Source organism: Hypanus sabinus, chromosome 17, assembly GCF_030144855.1.
Source record: "Hypanus sabinus isolate sHypSab1 chromosome 17, sHypSab1.hap1, whole genome shotgun sequence".
Classification (NCBI taxonomy): Eukaryota; Metazoa; Chordata; class Chondrichthyes; order Myliobatiformes; family Dasyatidae; genus Hypanus; species Hypanus sabinus.
In genome coordinates, this window is record NC_082722.1 from 80,129,951 (window position 1) to 80,151,390 (window position 21,440).

At 45.1% G+C, this 21,440-nt stretch overlaps 1 protein-coding gene across 2 annotated transcripts in view; it reads right to left on the reverse strand.

The window, feature by feature from the left end:
* uba2 (ubiquitin-like modifier activating enzyme 2) overlaps positions 1 to 19,404 on the reverse strand; it is a 47,529-nt gene extending 28,125 nt beyond the window's left edge. The window contains exons 1-7 of one of the 2 annotated variants that reach the window (XM_059993327.1): positions 19,230 to 19,370; positions 17,119 to 17,263; positions 12,379 to 12,462; positions 10,846 to 10,916; positions 5,880 to 5,944; positions 3,127 to 3,227; positions 1,333 to 1,454 (exon numbers count right to left, since the gene is read on the reverse strand). In XM_059993327.1, coding sequence (XP_059849310.1) covers positions 1,333 to 1,454; positions 3,127 to 3,227; positions 5,880 to 5,944; positions 10,846 to 10,916; positions 12,379 to 12,462; positions 17,119 to 17,220 — 545 coding nt within the window. In that variant the 5' untranslated portion in view covers positions 17,221 to 17,263; positions 19,230 to 19,370. Of the gene's footprint in view, positions 1 to 1,332; positions 1,455 to 3,126; positions 3,228 to 5,879; positions 5,945 to 10,845; positions 10,917 to 12,378; positions 12,463 to 17,118; positions 17,264 to 19,229 lie in introns of both variants that reach the window. The other variant, XM_059993326.1, reaches the window with a different exon arrangement.
* Positions 19,405 to 21,440: the final 2,036 nt, after the last annotated feature.

The window sequence follows — 21,440 nt, forward strand, 5'->3', positions numbered from 1 at the left end:
TCCTCACAGAAGCAGGAATCCATTGGCTGTATACAATTTTTGAAGCCATACCCCAACTTGCAATTCCTTTCTCTTTTTGGATGGGTTGCAGGAAGTGAGAATGACTGGCCACAGGGCATGGGATAATTCACAGCTCTGATTGCTCAGAGACAAGAGTCATGCACAGTGGGGGCACTGTAGGAGAACAGCAGGTTCCCCTTCCTGAAAGGTGGGTTAGTTAAAGTTAAAGTCTGTCCAAAGCCTTATGGGTTCATCAGGCCTGTGCTTATGTCTGCTTCCGTGGTGTGAAGCGACTGAGACCCATCCCCCCTCCCCGCCCCCCCAGATAGGAGGCCAGTCTATCACGGAAGGGATGAGTGAACTCAAGGTATTTTGACACCAACTCAGTTACGCTGTAAGGTGCCTTGCTACAACTTGCAAATATATTGAACTCAGTTTCCCGGGGGGGGGGGGGGGGCAAGAGAAGAAGAATACCCTTTCAACCAAATGACTGCTAACCTACCAGGCTACCAACACACAGATGGTGTGAACGTTGCCAAGCTACCTCGTTTAAACTGGGCACATGGCAGCATAGCAATGAGCATAATGCTACTATTGTGCCCGTGACCTGGATTCAATTCACACCATTGTCTGTGAGGAGGTTGTACGTTCTCCCCGTGACCATGCGGGTTTCCTCCCACAATCCAAAGACACAAGAGTTAGCGAGTTAACTGGTCGCATGGGGTGTGATTGTGTGGTCACACTCACTGGGCCAGAGGGCCTGTTACTGTGCTGCATCTCTAAATAGACAATGAGAGGGAGAGAAGTGATCAGAGGCACCAGCCATTCCCTCCTTCAAAGAGCATTGGGTCCAGTCCCCAGAACAGGACAGAACTGGGGGGTGGAACCGGACTCTCTGACGATGGTGTCTGAAAAGAGGATGCTGTCCAAGTTGCATGCCATCTTGGACAATGACTCCCATCCACTCCATAATGTACTGGTTAGGCACAGGAGTACATTCAGCCAGAGACTCATTCCACCGAGATGTAACACTGAGCATCATAGGACGTCATTCCTACCTGTGGCCATCAAACTTTACAATTCCTCCCTCGGAGTGTCAGACACCCTGAGCCAGTAGGCTGGTCCTGGACTTATTTCCACTTGACATGATTAACTTATTATTATTTAATTATTTATGGTTTTATATTGCTGTATTTCTTCACTATTCCTGGTTGGCGTGGCTGTAACGAAACCCAATTTCCTTTCGGGATCAATAAACTATGTCTGTCTGACTGTCTGTCAAAAAAAGATTCAGATTAATTTCACACTAATCGCAATCACACTGCTCCTTACTTGAACAGGTACTTTGCCCACACGATACAGTGGATAGGCTCTGAAGGAGTGTTTCGGATTGTGCACCCGGGGAATGTTTTCTGCGTTGGTTTTGGCTGGCACTCATAGCATTCCGTCATTCCCTGCATAGAGGCAATTCACAACAACAATTTAATTTCTGCAGACACATGCCAGATTCCAGACTTTCACTGGGGTGGAACTAGTGAATGGTAACATGAAAAGCAACAGCACTGAGAGAAGAAATGGCTATGAGTTCCTTAGAAACGCCGAGTTATCTTGTGTTACAAGAAGTTCTTTAAGTTAATTTAAAAATGACTCTCCTTTCTTAGAGGTTTGCAAAGATTTGGTATGTCATCTAAAACCTTGACAAATTGCTATAGATGTGTGATGCAGAGTATATTGATTGGTTTCATCATGGTCCTTGAACACAAAATCCAACAAAACTTTGTGGATCTGGCCCTGTCCATCACGGGTAAAGCCCTCCACACAATTAAGCACATCTACACAGAGCACTGTTGCAAGAAAGCAGCATCTATCATCAAGGACCCCCATCAGGTCATGCTCTCTTCCCACCACTGCCACCAGGAAGGTGGTTCAGGAGCCTCAGGACTCACATCACCAGGTTCACGAATAACAATCCATCAGACTCTTGAACCAGAGGGGATACCTTTATTTACCCCATCACTGAACTGTTCCCATAACCCATGGATTCACTTTTAAAGACTCTTCTTTTCATGTTCTCAATATTTATTGTTTATTTATTTATTATTTTTTCTCTCTTTTTGCATTTGCAAGGTTTGTTGTATTTCACACATTAGTTTGTCTGCCTTGCTGTGTGCAGTCTTTCATTGACTCTATTGTGTTTCTTTATATTTACTGTAAATGTCCACAGGAAAATGAATCTCAGTGTAGTATATGGTGACATATATTACTTTGAACCTTTTGAACATTGAAATGTAAAGTTTTTATTTTGGATAACTGCTCAAGCTTGAGGTCAAGGTAGAGTTTTGTCACAATTTGGGACTTTAAGAATACCCAGCGTCAACCTCAACCACTTACAAGCAGCAAATGCTCCCATGCTGTTTTGCTGATCTTAACCCAAACCACCCTCCAATAAGGGTGGCTTGGTAGCATAGTGGTTAGCGCGTGGCGTTACAGCGCCAGTGACTGGGGTTCACTTCCCATCATGGCCTGAAAGGAGTTTGTACTTTCTCCATGTGATTTCTTCCATACGCCCCTTTTACCTCTCTCATTCCAAAGGTGGACAGGGTATTAGGTTATACACACAAAATGCTGGTGGAATGCAGCAGGCCAGGCAGCATCTATAGGGAGAAGCGCTGTCGATGTTTCGGGCCGAGACCCTTCGTCAGGACTAACTGAAAGGAAAGATAGTAAGAGATTTGAGAGTAGGAGGGGGAGGGGAAATGGAAATAATAGGAGAAGATCAGAGGGGGTGGGGTGAAGCTGAGAGGTTGGGGTATTAGGTTAATTGGCCACCTATGTGCAACTGGGTTGTGCAAGCTCACCAGGCCAAAGAGCCTGTTACCGTGCTGTATCTCTAAATTGAAATTACATTAAGTGCTACCCCAACAATTGATAACCACCCAGTGAAAATGGCTAGGATGGTGTACATCAATGTGTGGCAACCTCTATCTTCAAACATTCAAGTGAGAATTCACACTGCCATGACAAAAAGCTGCCACTCAGATCCAATGAGACAAAAAAGAGCAGTCAAGGGTAGAAATTTTTAGACTTAAACACCGATTACCACAATATACAAGTAACATTCCGTACCTTTTTGATGACGGTGACTTGACCAAGATATCCCGCAGTCCCACTTTCTATTAGAGGAATGTCAGCAGCTAAACACATTCTATTCACATGGTTACGGGCGGCTGAAGGAGAACAACAGCATTAGGGATCTGCAAACTCTGCACTGAAGCAAAAACTGCTGTTACAAGATTTAAGATTGTTTAATGTCATTTTCCAGTACACAAGTGTAAAAGAGAACAAAATAAGAAAAACAGTAAGAAAAGGGACATAATAATAAATAAAACAATAAATATCAATACATAGTTTATAAAAATAGACTGATTGCACGTCCCTAAAGTGACGCTAGACACAGGAGTGTCTGTACACAAGGTGACTGACAGGAAAAGGTAAAGTAATGATGGTTGGGGTGTGGAGGGGTGGGTTATTGCCTGGAGCTGTTGATCAGCCTTACTGCTTGGGGAAAGGAATTGTTTTTCTTTCTGACATAGGAAGCTGTCACTTGCTCGTCACATCCATTCTGGCTCACAGGGTAATCCCATTACCTTACTGATTTTCCCTGCAATGTATTAACATACAGGACCTTTGGTCCACAAAGTTGTGCCAATCTCTGAACCTACTCTATGATCAATCTAACACTTCCCTCCTATGTTATAGTGGATAGATTAGGTATGGAGAGAAATTTTTCCATTAGTAGAACTTCCCCTTGAGGCAATCCTTAGGGCTCAGGAAAGAAGGAAGGACAGGAAACAGGGAACTATTTATGTTCCAGGTGCTTATCAGTGGTAGGGACGGAAACTGTTAAAGAACAGATTATTATATTCTCAAAGAATGCAGATCAATGGCCAATAAATGGAATGAAGTGAATGAATTATCTGGATAAACAGGGTCTGATTAGGAACAGTCAACATGGATTTGTGCATGGAAGGTCATGTTTAACAAATCTTACTGAATTTTTTTTGAAGAGGTTACTAGGAAAGTTGATGAGGGTAAAGCAGTGGATGTTGTCTATCTGGACTTCAGTAACACCTTTGACAAGGTTCCGCACAGAAGGTTAGTTAGGAAGGTTCAATCATTAGGTATTAATATTGAAGTAGTAAAATGGATTCAACAGTGGCTGGATGGGAGATGCCAGAGAATAGTGGTGGATAACTGTTTGTAAGGTTGGAGGTCAGTGACTAGTGGTGTGCCTCAGGGATCTGTACTGGGTCCAATGTTGTTTGTCATATACATTAATGATCTGGATGATGAGGTGGTAAATTGTATTAGTACGTATGCAGGTGATACTAAGATTGTGGATAATGAAGTAGGTTTTCAAAGCTTGCAGAGATACTTAGGCCAGTTAGAAGAGTGGGCTGAAAGGTGGCAGATGGAGTTGAATGCTGAAAAGTGTGAGGTGCTACATTTTGGTAGGAATAATCAAAATAGGACATACGTGGTAAATGGTAGGGCATTGAGGAATGCAGTAAGTGTGATCTAGGAATAATGGTGCATAGTTCCCTGAAGGTGGAATCTCATGTGGATAGAGTGGCAAAGAAAGCTTTTGGTATGCTGGCCTTTATAAATCAGAACATTGAGTATAGGAGTTCGGATGTAATGTTAAAATTGTACAAGGCATTGGTGAGGCCAAATTTGGAGTATTGTGTACAGTTCTGGTCACCGAACTGTAGAAAAGATGTCAACAAAATAGCGAGAGTACAGAGATTTACTAGAGTGTTACCTGGGTTTCAGCATCTAAGTTACAGAGAAAGGTTGAACAAGTTAGGTCTTTATTCTTTGTAGCGTAGAAGGTTGAGGGGGGACTTGATAGAGGTATTTAAAATTATTAGGGGGGATAGAGTTGACGTGGATAGGCTTTTTCCATTGAGAGTAGGGGAGTTTCAAACAAGAGGATATGAGTTGAGAGTTAGGGGGCAAAAGTTTAGGGGTAACACGAGAGGGAATATCTTTACTCAGTGAGTGGTAGCTGTGTGGAACGAGTTTCCAGTAGAAGTGGTAGAGGCAGGTTCGATATTGTCTTTTAAAGTAATACTGGATAGATATACGCACAGGAAAGGAATGGAGGGTTATGGGCTGAGTGCAGGTCGGTAGGACTAGGTGAAAGTAAGCGTTTGGCACAGACTAGAAGGGCCGAGATGGTCTGTTTCCGTGCTGTAATTGTTATATGTATATATCAGTTATGGAGGGTCCAGAGAATTATTCCAGGAATGAAAGGGTTAATGTACAAGGAGGGTTTGATGGCTCTGGCTTTGTACTCACTGGGATATCATTGAAAGCTATCGAATAGAGAGGATGTATCCTATATTGGGGAAGTCTAGGACCAGAAGACACATCCACTTAGAACAGAGTTGAGGAGAAATTCCTTTCCCAGAGGGATGTGAATCTGTGGAATTCTGAGGCCTGGTCATTCGGTATATTAAAAATGGAGGCTGATAGATTCTTCATTAGTCAGTGTGTCAAAGGTTACAAGGAGAAAGCAGGAAAATGTGGTCAAGAGAGATAATAAATCAGCCATGATGGAATGGCAGAGCAGACTCAATGGGCTAAGTGGCCCAAATCTCTTTCTGTCTTATAGTCTAATCAAATTAAAACAATATCCTGTTTAGGTTAAAAGACCTCCTCGTGTAGCTCAGGTGAGTAATATTCAAGTATTTGAGTGAGCAGATCACACTTAGGAAAGTGAAACTTCTTACAGAGTAGTCAGTATTTTTTCAGTCTCCTTTGCACCCATCATTTAGGCTGAAAACAAGACAAGCCCAAGGCCCAGAACTGCTTACCTCTGTTATCCAGAGCATTCATCACAAGTGTAAATTTCCTGAAGAATTCCACATTATAGTCTGGGCTGCGAAAATAAAAACACAAGTCCAAGTTGTAAACGAGATCACATACAACAGACCCAACAGTACCTCGTTAAATTGTGCTCTCTCTTGGTAACCCACAAGCCTTTGCTCTTTGGTCCCATAGCCCAACTAAAAATTGATAAATGAAGGGAGTTTGATCAAGTCAAGTGAGCAGGTAAAACTGACCTCAGTGCAACAGTCAAAGCCGTCAAATCTCAAGCTGGCAAATCCAGAACTTGCTGTGTAACCTCATCTAGAGATAAGTACCTTCCTAGAGGGTTGAGTATCACAGTAATGTAGCAGTTAACACAACACTATTATAGCTTAGGGCATTTGGAGCTCAATTTCGGTTGCTATCTGTAAGGAGTTTGTACTCTCTGACCATCACCGCATGGGCTTCTTCCGGATGTTCCGATTTTCTCCCACAGGCCAAAGATGTTCCAGATGGTAGATTAATTGGTCATTGTAAATTGTCCTGGGACTAGGTTAGGGTTACATCAGTGGGTTGCTGGTCAGCTCAGCTCATTGGGCCAGAAGGGCCTGTTCTGCACCATCTCTCTAGAATAGATGATAGATAAATGACTGAATGAATAAATAGGAATTATTTAATTCCTATGATCATTATTTTAAAGGCTAGCTTCATTTGTCACAAGTACATCCAAACATGTAAAGATATGCACAGTTTGTATCATGGACCAACACAATTCAAGGATGTGCTGGGGCAGCCAGTAAGTATTGTCATGCTTCTGGCGCCATATAGCATGCCCACATCTTGCTAACCCTAACCCTGATGTCTTTGGAATGAGAAGTCTTGATACAGTGAACTCATGAGTACCTTCTAAGCAAATGAGATGTGTTCAGCTGGAATCCATGTCAGTTAGGAATACAGAAACTGTTTTCAATTTAATCCTTTGCTCTAATGTGCACTGATCATTTTTCATTTATAGTCAGCGTGGGCAAAAAAGCATACTTTAAAAAATAACAAATTGTAGATGCTGCAAATATGAAATAAAAGCAGGGAATGATGAAAATACCCAGCAGGTCAGGCAGCATCTCAGCAGAAACAGAGTTAAAGCTTCAGGCTGGTTGAGCTTCTATCAGAATTCCACTTCCTTCTCACAGACACCACTTGATGTGCAAAATATTTCTTATTGCATCCAGAATCAATGATGATAGTCTCCTCCAGATGCCTTTGGAAGGCAGCAACGCAAGAGTGTTTAATTTACTAGACCAACTGCCAAAGGTCTGGACCACTATCCAGAGAAATAATTTTGAATTCCAACATGGTGGCTATTAAAATTTAAATTCCAGTCATTAAGTAAATGTAGAATTTAAATAGAAAAGTTAGACTCAGTAACTGTAACCATGGAACTACCAGATTGTTGTCAAAACCTACACAGTTCATGAATCTCCTTCAGGGAAATCTGCCATCTTATCCACTCTGACTTGTATGCAACTACTGACCAATCAATATTGAGGGCAAACAAGGATGGACAGTAAAGGCAGATATATATGGGACATTTCAGAGACTCTCAGAAAGGTACATGGATGATAGAGAAATGGAGGGCTATGTGGAAGGGTTAAAAGGCCAACACAACATTGTCGGCCAACGTGCCTGTACTGTGCTGTAATGTTCTATGTTAAATAAGAAGTTCTGCAGATACTGGAAATCCAGGGCAACACACACAAACTGCAGGAGGAACTCAGCGGATCAGGCAGCATCAATAGAAATAAACAAACAATGTTTTGGGCCAAAACCCTTCATCAGGACTGGAAAGGAAGGAGAAAGATACCAGAATAAGGTGGTAGGAGGAGGGGAAGGGCCAGAATAAGATGGTGGGCTGGGTAGCCTCCAACCTAATAGCATGAACATTAATGTCTCCAGCCTCCGGTAATTCCTCCCTCTGTAATTTGGATAGATAGTAGGGGTATGGAGGGCTATGATCCCAGTGCAGGCTGATGGGAGTAGGCAATTTAAATGAGCTTGCATGGACTAGATGGGCCAAAGGACTTCTTCCTGTGCTGCATTTCTCTATGACCATCAGATTCCTCCTTCTCTTTACCTTTTCCATCTGTCACCTCCAAAAGCTTCTCACTTCATCTCCACCTTCCCCCTCACATGGTTGAAACCTGCCATCTTTTACGATTAACCCTACCACCTTCCAATTCTGGCTTCTGCCCCCTTCCTTTCCAGTTCTGAAGAAGGGTCTCGGCACAAAATGTTGACTGTTTATTTCCCTTCATAGATGCTGAGTTCCTCCAGCATTTTGTGTGCCTTGGAAAATAAATACAGTACTGGCACTGCCAATGACGTTTACATCCCTTAAACAAATATGATCAATATATGGATTGACATATCGGAATGGGATTGGGAATGGGAAGTGTAATTAAAATGGGTGGCCACTGGGAGCTCTGCCAGAAGAAGCAGGACATACCAGTGGCCACCCATTGTAATTATATTTCCCATTCCCATATATCAATCCATGGTCTCTTCTTCTGTCGCGATGAGGCCACACTCAGATTGGAGGAACACCACCTCATATTCCGTCTGAATAGCATCCAACCTGATGGCATGAACATCGAGGGCCACCCGCCCCTCCCCTTCACCATTCCTCATCTCCTTTTCCCTCTCTCACCTTGTTGCCCATTGCCTCCCCCTCGAACTCCTATGCCTTTTCTTTCTAGGAAAGGCCTTCTGTCCTCTCTTATTAGACTTCTCTATCCCTGTAGCTCTTTCACCAGTTACATTCCCAGCTCCTTATTTCATCCTTCACCTTCTGGGTTTCACCTATTACCTTGTGTTTCTCTCCCCCAACCACCACCTTTTAAACTACTCCTGAGATAACGACGAAATTCTTCCCAGTATCTTGGAAGCAATATTCACCCTTCGACCAATATTTACAAGCAAGCAGATTATCTGTTTATTACATTGTTGTGCTGGGAGCCAAAATCTTGCAAGCAGCACGTCACTGCTCTGACACTCCCTGGGCTGTGAAGCGGGATGTGCTGAGGGTTACAAAGGACAACAAATAAAGGCTAACGGAGTCACAACAGATTTCAGATACTGGAAATGAGCAACAACACACAACGCTGATGGAACTCAGTGGGTCTGACGGCATCAATGCAATCAGAATCACAGCAGGTTTATTTTCGCTGACATATGTCATGAATTTTGTTGTATTGTAGCAGCAGTATGGAGCAATACATAACTCCTGGTATTTTTTTTTAAAGAAATAAATAAAAAGTAGAGTGCAAAGAGAGCAAAATAATGAGGTAGTGTTCATGGACTGTTCAGCAATATCATAGCAGAGGGGAAGAGGCTGTTCCTAAAACATTGAATGTATATCTTCAGGCAATGCCCATTCACCAGATCAGTTATACTTCATACAAAAATGATCATAAATATTATCTACAAATCTGTCCTCATAATACTACGGACTTTGGTGCAGCTACTAGGACTCATCAAAATGGCTGCTACATGTATGATGCCTGTGATAGCAGGTGCTCCACTTTCCTTCCATATCCCAAAGACATACAAAAATGCTGCAGGAACTCAGCAGGTCAGGAATATGGAAAGGAATAAACAGTCTATGTTTCAGGAGATATAAAGTGGCGGGGGCGGGGGAAGCAAAAACTAGTAGGTGATAGGTAGATCCATGTAGGGGGGAAAGTGGGGGAGAGGAGGAGTAGGAATGGCATTAAACTGGGAGATGATAGGTGGAAGTTACAAAGGGCTAACAGGATGCAATCTGATAGGAGAGGACAGCGAAGTAGGGAATAAAGGGAAGGAGATAGGGAAGAGAATTAGTGAGATAGCAAGAGCAACAACTGACCTAGGGCAGAAGCACTGTAATACTTCAGGCACATCTTTAAGATTTATGGAGACTGCTACACAACCTCACCTTTCAGATTTATTAACAAACATTTCACAGATAGACCAGAAGACAAATTATCACTTTAAAACATATTACTCTAATTAAGAAAACCAGAAAATGCTAGAAACACACAGCAGGCAAGGCAGCATCTGTGTAAGGGTGCAGAATGAGGGAAGTGTGTGGGTGTTCAGTACCATCTACCTCATCTGGCCGGTTTCCTTCTCGGGGCTGCTGCAGAAGGTACAGGAGTCTACACTGCAAAGTGTGATCACATCAGTGACTTGCAGCTGTGGACTTCAACTTTCAGTTGCAGTTTGATGTTTCACGTCCTCCGTTCTGAATGTGCTTTACCATTTGTGCAATTTGATCAAGGTCTGCAGCCATCGACAGAATGCTACACTGACTGATTCGGTGGCTGTGGCCGCAGCCACCGGCTCATGGACTGGCTTAACTTGCCTCAGCAGCTTGTAGCTGTCGACTCAGTTTTGGGGACTCTACTGTTTCATGTTTTGTGGGTTATTAGTTCACTTCTTGCTGTTTGCGCAATTTGCTTTTTCACCACCCATCTGATAGTTTTGTTGTACAGGGATTTTCTTTAAACCGATCCTATGGTGTTTCTTAACTCTCAAGGCTGTATATTGTATACATACTTTGATAATAAATACACTTGATACTTTGAAGGAAAAAAGCAAATTTTCTCTCAACACACACAAAATGCTGGTGGAACACAGCAGGCCAGGCATCATAAGGAGAAGCACTGTCGACGTTTCAGGCCGAGGCCCTTCTCCTTATAGATGCTGCCTGGCCTGCTGAGTTCCACCAGCATTTTGTGTCTGCAAATTTTCTCTCCCAGCTCTGATGAAGGGTCCCACTCTCGAAACATTAAATATTTCTCCTTTCACAAATCTTGCCTTAACTGACTGAATTTACCTCAGCTTTCCAGTAACTGCAGCTTTTTATTTTAATTTAATTCTCTGGCTCATATTGTTGTACAGCAAGCCTCAGTTTCCCAGAAAAGTAAGACTTACTTCATGATGCTGTCATGATAAGCAGTAATCTTGGCATCAGGACAGAACTGTAGGGCACTCTCCTTAGCCACCTGCAAACCAAATAAACTAGAGTCAAACACATCACAGCTCTGTCCAACCCAAAGCAGCAATGGACGTGCTTACCTTCTTCAGAATACAAGGACATCCCTTTAGAACAGAGATGAGAAGGAATTTCTTTTGCCAGAGGGTAGTGAATCTGTGGGATTCATTACCACATGGCTATGGAGGCCAGGTCATTGGGTGTATTTAAAGCAAACATTGATAAGTTCTTGCTTAGTAAGGGTGTCAAAGGTTATGGAGAGAAAGCAGGATAATGGGGTTAAATCACCCATGTTGGAATAGCAGAGCAGACTCAATCAGCCGAATGGCCTAATTCTGTTCCTGTGGCTAATGTCTTAATATAACTGGCTGTAAATGTACAGCAGCAAGTCCTGAGGTAGTTCTGTAAACTCTGATTAGACCAGACTTGGGGTACTGTGTTCTCCCGTGTTTTATGACATAGGCAGAGTATTCAGCAGCCAGCATGGCTTTGTGAGGGGTGAACCAACGTTACTGAGTTTTGTGGGGTGACTAAGATGCTTGATAAGACTAAGACAGTGGACTTCAGTAAGCTATTTGATAAGGTGGGGTGATTCAGAGGATAAACATGCATGGAAGAATACATTAGCTTCATTTGTCATACATACAGTTGCTCACAGCAACAACCAACGTAGCCCCAATATGTGCTTGGGGCAGCCCGCAAGTGTCGCTATGCTTCTGACATCAACAGAACATACCCACAACTTACCAACCCTAACCTGTACAAGGGAGGAAACCGGAGCACCTGGAGGAAACCCACATTCGCAGGGGGTACGTACAAACTTCATACACTACCTGCCATTTTATATCTGCGGCCTTCACAACAAACTTTACTGCCAAGGGAAACATCCCCTCGCCAACCTTATCTGTGCCTCTCATAATCTTAAAGACTTCAATCAAATCTTAGCCCAGACATAAGACCAGAAATGGGCTATTCAGCTCATCAAGTCTGCTCCACCATTCCATCATGGCTGATTTATTATCTCTTTCAACCCTATTCTCCTGCCTTCTCCCCGTAACCCTTGACACACTTGGAACTCTCAACCTCCACTTTAAATATACTCAACGACTTGGCTTCCACAATCGTCTGTGGCAATTTAATTCCACAGCTTCACCACCCTCTGGCTAAAGAAATTCCTCCTCATCTCTGTTCTAAATGGATGTCCTTCTGAGGTTGTGGCTCTCTGGTCATAGACTCCGCCACTGTAGGAAACATCTACCCTGTCTTACTTTATATAGGCCTTTCAATATTTGACATGTTTCAATGAGATCACCCCTCATTCTTCTAAACACCAGCAAAAAAGAGCCCAGAAACATTAAACGCTTCTCACACATTAATCCTTTCATTCCCAGAATCATTCTCTTGAACCTCCTCTGGACTATCTTCCAAATAACAAATCAAAGATGAGGGGAAAGCAAAAGATCAAATCTTACCTGAGCTTTTGACTTTCCAACATGTTTCTTTTGGAACAGAAATTGCCGGTTGAGGTTGCTGACATCAATTGTATCCAAGTCAACCTAGAAGCATTAAAACAGATAGAAACAAAAGTTAGAGGATGAGTATTGTTTAACTAAAGAGGTTGCAGAGGAGATTCAGAGGAACGTTACCAGGATTAGACAACTTGAGTTACAAGGAGAGGCTGGATGGACCTGAACTGCTTTCTCTGGAGCAGAGGAACCCAAGTTGTATAAAAGGTGAAGAAAATTATGACTGATTTTTCAGGCATCACCGCCTGGAAAGGAAATATGGACACATTGAAAAGCAAGAGGCTAGTCAGTATGGTGGACTCAGCTAGATCCACCATGGGTATAGCTCTCCCCACTGAGGGCATTTACCAGAGGCGTTAACTCTGCTATGGACAGTCCAAAGTCTGGCTACAAATGGAGGAGGGTTGGGCATGGGATAGCAACCCTATCCAGTAAAAATCCAGAGCTACAGAAATGGCAACAGAAACTCCAAAAACCTTCTCCTGGAAAACATATGCAGTCATGTGGGGAAAGCAGAAGCCACGGGGTCAATCAACGTTCAGCCCAGGACCGAGGACTCATGAGCTGCTGTCAGTTGGGGTGACGGGCTTCAGAAGAACCACAGGCAATGCCTCAGGAAGACAACATCCATCATCAGGAATTCCACTGTTTAGACCAGGGGTCCCCAACCTTTTTTATGACATTAACCAATATCATTAAGCAAGGGGTCTGTGGACCATGCTCTCTTCTTGAAGCTGCCATCAGGTTGGAGGTACAAGCCCCTGAAGACCCACAACTCAACAACAATTTCTTCCCTGTTGCCATCAGGCTTTTAAACTGACATGAAAAACCCTAACACTACTGCAGACTATTTCCCTTGAACACAAGCAATTCTGCAGACGCTAGAAATCCAGAGCAGCACACACAAAAGCTGTTCTAAAGGGACATCATTCTATTCTGAGGTTGTGCCCTCTGGTCCTAGATTCTCCATGTACTCTACTCAGTAGGTTTCACTGAGATCCCCATTGTCTGGGTCCATCCCTACCATTATCTACCCACCTACAAACCTCATTTAGGTCCTGAGCATTTGATGCCTTGGTGATTGAAGTGTTCAATATTTCTACAATATTGGGAAAGACTCAGCACCCACCACCACACCATAGCAGTGCATTTTGGATCACAGTCACCCACTGGGTGAATGTATTCTTCTCCTGTCCCAACACCTATGCCCTTTGGTTGTATACATATCTGATTTGGGGAACAATCCTTCCAGCAGTTTATGATAGCTTATTGATTAGTGCATTGCTAATACATCACCAACAATTCCTGCTGGAACATGGGAGGGATCCATGGAATCAGGGTTGGATAAGGTTAACAACCTTAAATTCCTTGATGTCATTTCAGAAAATCTGTCCTGGCATAAGCACGCAAGTACAATTACAAAGAAAGCACTGCAGCACCTCTACTTCGTTTGAAGTTTGAGAAGACCTGGCATGTTATCTTCTATAAATGTGCAGTGGAGAGTGTATCAACTGGCAGCATCACAGCGTAGTATGGAAACACCAATGCCTTTGAATGGAAAGTCCTACCAACAGTAGTGGATATGGCCTTGTTCATCACGGGTAAAGCTTTCTCCACCAATGAGCACACCTACTCAGAGCGCAGTCACACAAAAGCAGCATCCATCATCAAGGATGCCCACCATACAGACCATCTCACTGCTCCCATCAGGGAGGTGGCACAGGAGCCTCAGGACCCACAACATCAGGTTTCGGAACAGGTATTACCCTCGACCATCAGGCTCTTGAATCAAAGGGGAAACTTCACTTGCCCCACCTTTGAACTGTTCCCATAACTGAGCTCACCTTCAACTCATCTTCATCTCAGGTTCTCAATATTTATTGCTTTTTTTCCCCTTTGTATTCGGGTGCAGTCTTTCATTGATTCTATAATTTTTCTCGGATGTAGAGTACATCCGCAAGAAAATTAATCTCAGGGTTGTATATGGCGACATAAATGTCCTTCAATAATAAACTTACTCTGAACTTTATAAAATCTGTTTTTATATTCAATATGTTGGTCAATTAAGGCAAGTAATCAGCGTAATCATCTGTACTATCATCCTCCTGGATACCCTGTCACCACTGAGCTATTTACCTGTGCTGTGCACTACATGCATTTTGAATTGTATATTTTATTAACTAATTCATGGCAACATTTTGCTCTATGTGCTGTGTGTGATATACGTTGTATGGGTGTACCGTGGTCTGGAGGAATGTTGTTTTGTTTGGTTGTATGTATGTACAGTCAGATGAGAAAAGACGGGTTGTATACTGAGTCCCAACATTTCTCAGTGGTCCCTGTGGTCCTAACATTGCGCATCTATCTCTCAGAAAAAACTTGACTTGAGATGCTGAGGATGAATCACCTCACACACAGAATGCAACTCCATCTGAATTTCTCAGTACATAAAAATCGATCAATACCAAACAGTAGCCTTCTTCGTTATCAGAAACCCACAAACTTTTATTTATGCACTTAGAGATCAGGCACAGTAACAAGCCTCATCTCTAAACAAATAGAAGAAAGAAAAGTGTAAGGTTATGTAGGAGGGAGGGCTTAGAGGGATCTTAGAGTAGGTTATAGGGCTGGCACAACATGATGAACTGAAGCCTGTCCTGTGCTACATGGTTCTATGCTGTGTGTTAATCCCTGAAATCAGCAAACCAAGAAAAAATTCTTTACTCATCCAGTCAGGACCACCACTGGAAACCTGGTGAACACACTGTTGATGCAGGACACTTTGGAAAGTGTCCAGCATCTTGTGAGTGTTATTCAACATTCAAGATTGTTTTATGTCATTTCCAGTACACAAACATAAAAGAGAATGAAATAATTGTTACTCAGCAGCACACAAAAAGTATCACAGTTACATAAAGAACACAATAATTTTTAAAAGAACAATAAATATAAATACATAAGATAGGGGGTGTGGAGGGGTGGGTTAGTGGGTGGAGGTGTCAATTAGCCTTACTGCTTGGGAACAGTCTGGTGGTCCTGGCACAGATGCTATGTAGTCTCCTCCCTTATGGGAGTGGGACAAACCATCCATGAGCAGGCTGGGTGGGATCCTTCAAGATGTTGCTGGCCCTTTTCCAGCACCTCTCTGTACTCAACTTTCATTGGATAAAATATGTACAACTGCTTCTTTAACTCCTCTATTGCTTCATTTTCTTTTTACGATTCAAGTCACATGCCATTCAGACCATCAAATCACTACCAGGTCTAAGAGCGATCCATCAATTCTACTGAAGTGTGACAGCTGACTTGTGTTTTGGAATTCGACTATAAAATTTACTAATGAATTTTTTTTTGGAAGCCATTACTGCAAACAATGAAAAGGTGAGGGAGGGTGTGGCGAACAAGAGATGTGCCTTGCTGGTTTGTTACAAAATCGACGCTCTTGGAGTTGGAGTCTTGCTGGTTGGAGTGAATGATTTGGAGGGGAGAAGATAGGATGGAGGAGTTCTGATACCACTCCAACTAACCTGGGTGTGAGGGTGGATCACTCTAAACGTCAAGCCAATCCAGAAAGGTCAAGAACGGCTTCTTTGGCAGCGAAATCCAGGTCTGAAGCAAATCACTGAGAGGTGTGTTCTAGGCCCAGAGCAATTTGCTGCGATAAGACCCGGGTACTAATGCCAAGTATAATCTGCTGTTTGGACAATTGAAACACTGGCTCAGATAGACTGGAAAGACAAGGTGTTGAGAGTTGGACGAGGTTGGATCACATTCAGGTTCAGCAGATTTGGAGAGGTTGAGAATGACTTCTCCAGCCAGAAAATCTAGGCCTGGAGTGACTGGCTGGTGGCGGGGCCTGGGTCCTAGTGTGAGGTTTGGAGAACTTAAAAGCCAGCCCAGGTAGTCTGGGAGCTCCTCTCCCATCGACACTAAGGCTGCAAGACTGCTACCCAGCTGCTATGCTTCGTGTCCACGAACTTTGCGGCGATTTGCCCCGCTAATATCATGAACTGAATACCAAGGCTTTGAGCCTGCTCCAGGTGCTCCAAGGATTTGGATCTAAGGACCCAATTTGGTTCAGAATGCTGTTGCTCGCTTCCACTGTTTGCATGATCAGTTCTGATTTTTTTCTCTTTCTTTGTGGGCACTGGGGGTTGGTCTGATTTTTTTTTAAATTAATTTATTTTGAGTTCCTTGCTTTGCAACCCCCTATTAAGCAAACAAATCTCAAGGCTGTATAATTTTTAAGTTCTTTGATAATAAATGCACTTTGAATCTTTGAACTTAATTCCCTGTAATCACATGCCCAACAACTGACCCTATGGGCAATTAACCGACCAAGCAGCAGCTCTTCAAGATGGAGGGGGAAGCCGAGCCCGTGACAGGCAGACTGCAGGTCAAAGTTCAAAGTAAATTTTTATCAAAGTAGGTATATACTACCATTTTCCTGTAGGCATTTATAAGAAAATAAGGAAACAACTGAATTTTATGAAAACTATACATAAACAGAGATTGACAACCAATGTGCAAAAGGAGACATAATGTGCAAATATAAAATATTGACAACATGAATGGTAGAGTCCTTAAACTGAGCCTCTAGGATGTGGAATCAGTTCAGTGTTGAGGTGAGTAAAATTATCCACATTTGTTCAGGAGGCTGATGGTTGAGGAGTACTGTTACTGAACCTGGTGGCGTGGGACCTGAGGTTCCTGTCCTTCTTCTTCGACGGTCGTAATGAGAAGAGAGTGGGAAGATGATGGATGCTGCTTTCTGTGGGAGTGCTCCATACGAATGTGCTCACTGGTGGGCCGGGGGTTTGCCCGTGAGTGTCTGGATAGAACAAGAGTTGTGTGGAATTACAGTGCCAACCTGTGTCACTTATACAGATTATTTGCTGGGGTGGGTGCTATCAATGACTATGCCAATATCCTTTGTACCCTCTAATGACAGAGGCAGATTTCCTGTGGGGTCTTCAACTGTTACTAATAGTCAATAAAGTTAAATAGTAGGAATGTAAATTTTGCTTGTCTCTGAATGAATGGTCCAGGACTCTGCTGGTTTGTGCTACTGTACACTTGCTTAAACAATTACTTCTTCCTTGATGTCAACAAGACAGAGGAGATGGTTATCCACTTCAGGAAAACTCACAGCACTCATACTCCGCTTTGTATCGGCGGCACAGCTGTGGCAACTGCGAACAACTTCAAGCTCCTGGGAGTGCACACCTTGCACGTCTCGTGGTCCCAGAATACATTATACACAATCAGGAATGCTCACAAACGCCTCTACTTTCTGAGTAGCGAGCTGGACTTTCCACATCTGTGCTTAGGCATTCTATAGATGCACAGTAAAGGGCATCCTTAACAAGCTGCATCATTGCATGGTACAGAAACTGCTCTACAACAGGTGGTCAAGACTGCCCAACATATCACCAGCTCCAGCCTACCTGCCATCAAGGACATATATACAGAAAGGTGCCAATAATATCATAAAGAATCCCACCCACCCTGCTCAAGGGAGGAGGTTAGCTAGCATCCAACCCAGGACCACCAAGCTCAAAAAGTGTAACTTTCCCCAGGCAGTAATGCTGATCATCTCCTCCACCCAATAACACACCCCACCACACCCCCAACCACCACTACTTTATCATTTCTTGTCAGTCACCTTATGTGCAGACACTCCTGTGCCGAGTGTCACTTGCTATCTTTTCTACTTATATGTATTGTAAATTATATTTGTGTTCTTTATCTTATTGTGTTTTTTGCCCTGCATCAGATTCGGAGTAACAATGATCTTGTTCTCCTTTACAGTTGCGTTTTGGAAATTAAATTGAATGTTATTGAATTTTGGTAGCCATTTCACAGAAGCTTGTCAAAGGAAGGCCTTGGTCCAAGCATCAGGAAATGCAGGTGCTGCTGTGCAGGCTTATACATACACACACACACACACTCACACACAACACTACAAACACTTTCCTTTATCAGGCATCCCTCCACTAACTGCCTCCCTTAATTTCTTTACCACTTCCTCTGAAACACAGTCCCTCACTTTAAGCTCTCTCTGTTCAACAACTTTTCATTTACCTCCATAGATGATACCTGCCCCTCTGAGTTCCTCCAGCGCTTTTGTGTGTTGCCCCTCTCTGTTCCTTTCCTTTTAGACTTTCCCTCCCTCTAAACTTGATAGATTTCTCAAGGATTCACCTCGAAGACCGAAGTACCTCCCAGAACTACTTTACTAGAGCAGCTTTAAACACGGAAAGTGTGCCCTTTCTTCCTGATCCTGATATGTACACATTAGCCATTGTGTCCAACCATCACAGTGGTGTTACCACTGGGACATTAAGAAATGGTCCCTATCAGGGGATCGCCAGCTCTAACTCCTGCACTCAACCCTCAGCTCCAGTCCAGTGCCCACCGACCTCAGCTCCAAAGAAAAGAAAATAACCCCCCACCTCACGTACCAGCCTGACAGATCTCCCTGGTCCCTCTGCGTCAGCCAGGACACAACAATGCTCTTCCCAGTAAGGAACCAATTTCCCCCTTTGCTCAGGGAACGGACCAGCTCCAATTCCACACCCGGATCCGATCCCTGACCGTCCAACCGGGGACCGGACAGGACCCCCACCCACCGACCGGTACTGAAACCGGTTCCCTGCTCCACTCGCCGCACCCATCCCATGGCACCTGTCGTCGGCGAGGTTCCACCGCCGGCATCAAAGCTCCAGGTGAGGCCCAGGCCCAGGAGCCCACCCGGCCTTTCCCGCCCACCCGCTCCGCCGATTTCCCGTCCTTACCACCTCGATGTCTCTGAAGCCAGCGAGCACCAGGTTTTTGAGGAGCTCGCAGCCGATGCCGCCGGCGCCCACCACCAGCAACCGACAACGGGACAAGCGCTCGGCCAGAGCGCGGGAGACGGGACCGACCAGCGCCATCTTCCACAGCCAACGGCCCAGGCGCGGACAGCGCTCGCCGGGAAAAGCCGAGGGTTTCGGTGTGGCCTCCCTAGGCACCGCCCCCTACCGGGACCGGCAACCGGTCCTCCTAACATGGCACCCCCTACCGGGCATCGGCACGCGGTCCTCCCAACTCAGCGCCCCTAGCGGGACAGGCAGCCGGACCTCCCAACTCGGCACCCCCATCGGAGTTGGCGACAGACCTCTGAACACGGCGCCCACCATCCTCACCGGACGGGCAAACGGTCCTCCCAACCCCTATCGGGACCAGATTCTCCTCATCCCCCGCTTCCTACGGAACTCCCAAACCCATGCCCCCTCCGGTGACCGGACCAGCCCTGCACCCACTAGCGGTACCGGTACCGCGTCCAGAGCCGAGGCTCCTAATCCCGTGCCCCCCTACGAAACCGGCAACCCACCTTCCCCAATGGGTACCGGGTCCTTCCCATCCTGTTTACCGGTGCGGGATGGAGTCGCTCCTCTCTCTCCTTTCGCGGCGATGCCGGACTAAGAGGTGATACTCTGCGGGAGTACAACGGCCCGAATACCCCTCTCCCCATCCGTGCAGAGGGAGCAAATTATTTTCGACCTCGGGGAACTGCCCAAGAACACAGTGCAAATCATTGGCCCAAGGTGTCCGTGCTAATCGTTATAGCGATTTAAACTAATTGTATCTCCATTCACCGCTAGTTCTGAAGTAGAAAATTTTATCTCTGACACATCTTTATCTCAATACAGAAGTCTTCATTTATCATAGGCTGGTCAATTATAACCTCCGCTCTGCATTTCCCTCAACCTTTCACCTACCCACCCAGAGGAAACCTCCGGTGATTCAATTAGTTTAAATTTAGTATCAAAGTACATTTGTGTCACCATATACAGCCCTGAGATTCATTTTCTTGTGCACATTCTCAATAAATCCTTAAAGGAATAATAACCACAAAGCTGAACCAAACATGTATTTACTTAGAACTTTTAAGTTCAGTCTCTTAAAAGACCCTATTGTAGCGGTGTGCTACAAACAGCGCTAAAATTACGACACGGAGTCGGTAACTGCAGTCGAAGGAAAAACTTTATTCGAAAACTTCAGCCTCACTTTTAAGCCTCTGTCAACCGGCCCCCCATGGCGAAGAGGCTCCAAAGCTCTGTGCTCGCAAACCCCCGTAGGCTATCTAATTGTGAGTCGGTTCGCATACGCTAGGAAATGAGCCGCCACATAACCCCCCCCCCAGAACCGGCGATACACCCCCCAATGTCCACAGCCTGGGCCAGAACCTGCTTGGGAGGTCGGCCTCTGCGCCGAGGCGCCGGAAACTCGGCCGGTTGCGCCAGGTCCACATGGGCCGGCTTGAGGCGGTCCACCGTGAAAACCTCCTCTTTCCCCCCAACGTCCAGCACGAACGTGGACCCGTTGTTCCGGAGCACCGTAAACGGCCCCTCGTATGGCCGCTGCAGCGGTGGCCGATGCCCGCCCCTTCGTACAAACACAAACTTACAGTTCCGTAGGTCTTTGGGTACGCAGGTCGGGTGCCGCCCATGCTGTGAAGTGGGTATGGGGGCCAGGTTACCGAGCTTCTCGCGAAGTCTGCCCAGGACTGCAGCGGGTTCTTCCTCTTGCCCCCTCGGGGCTGGTAGGAACTCCCCGGGGACGGCCAGGGGCGCGCCGTATACCAACTCGGCCGACGAGGCGTGCAGGTCGTCCTTGGGCGCTGTGCGGATGCCGAGAAGGACCCAGGGAAGCTCGTCCGCCCAGTTGGCTCCTCGCAGGCGGGCCATGAGGGCCGACTTCAGGTGACGGTGGAAACGCTCCACTAGCCCGTTCGACTGTGGGTGGTAGGCAGTGGTGTGGTGCAGCTGAGTCCCCAAAAGGCTGGCCATAGCTGACCACAGGCTGGAGGTGAACTGGGCGCCTCTGTCGGAGGTAATGTGGGCTGGTACACCAAAGCGGGATATCCAGGTGGCGATCAGGGCTCGGGCGCAAGATTCGGAGGTGGTGTCGGTGAGCGGGACCGCCTCTGGCCATCTTGTGAACCGGTCCACGATAGTCAGGAG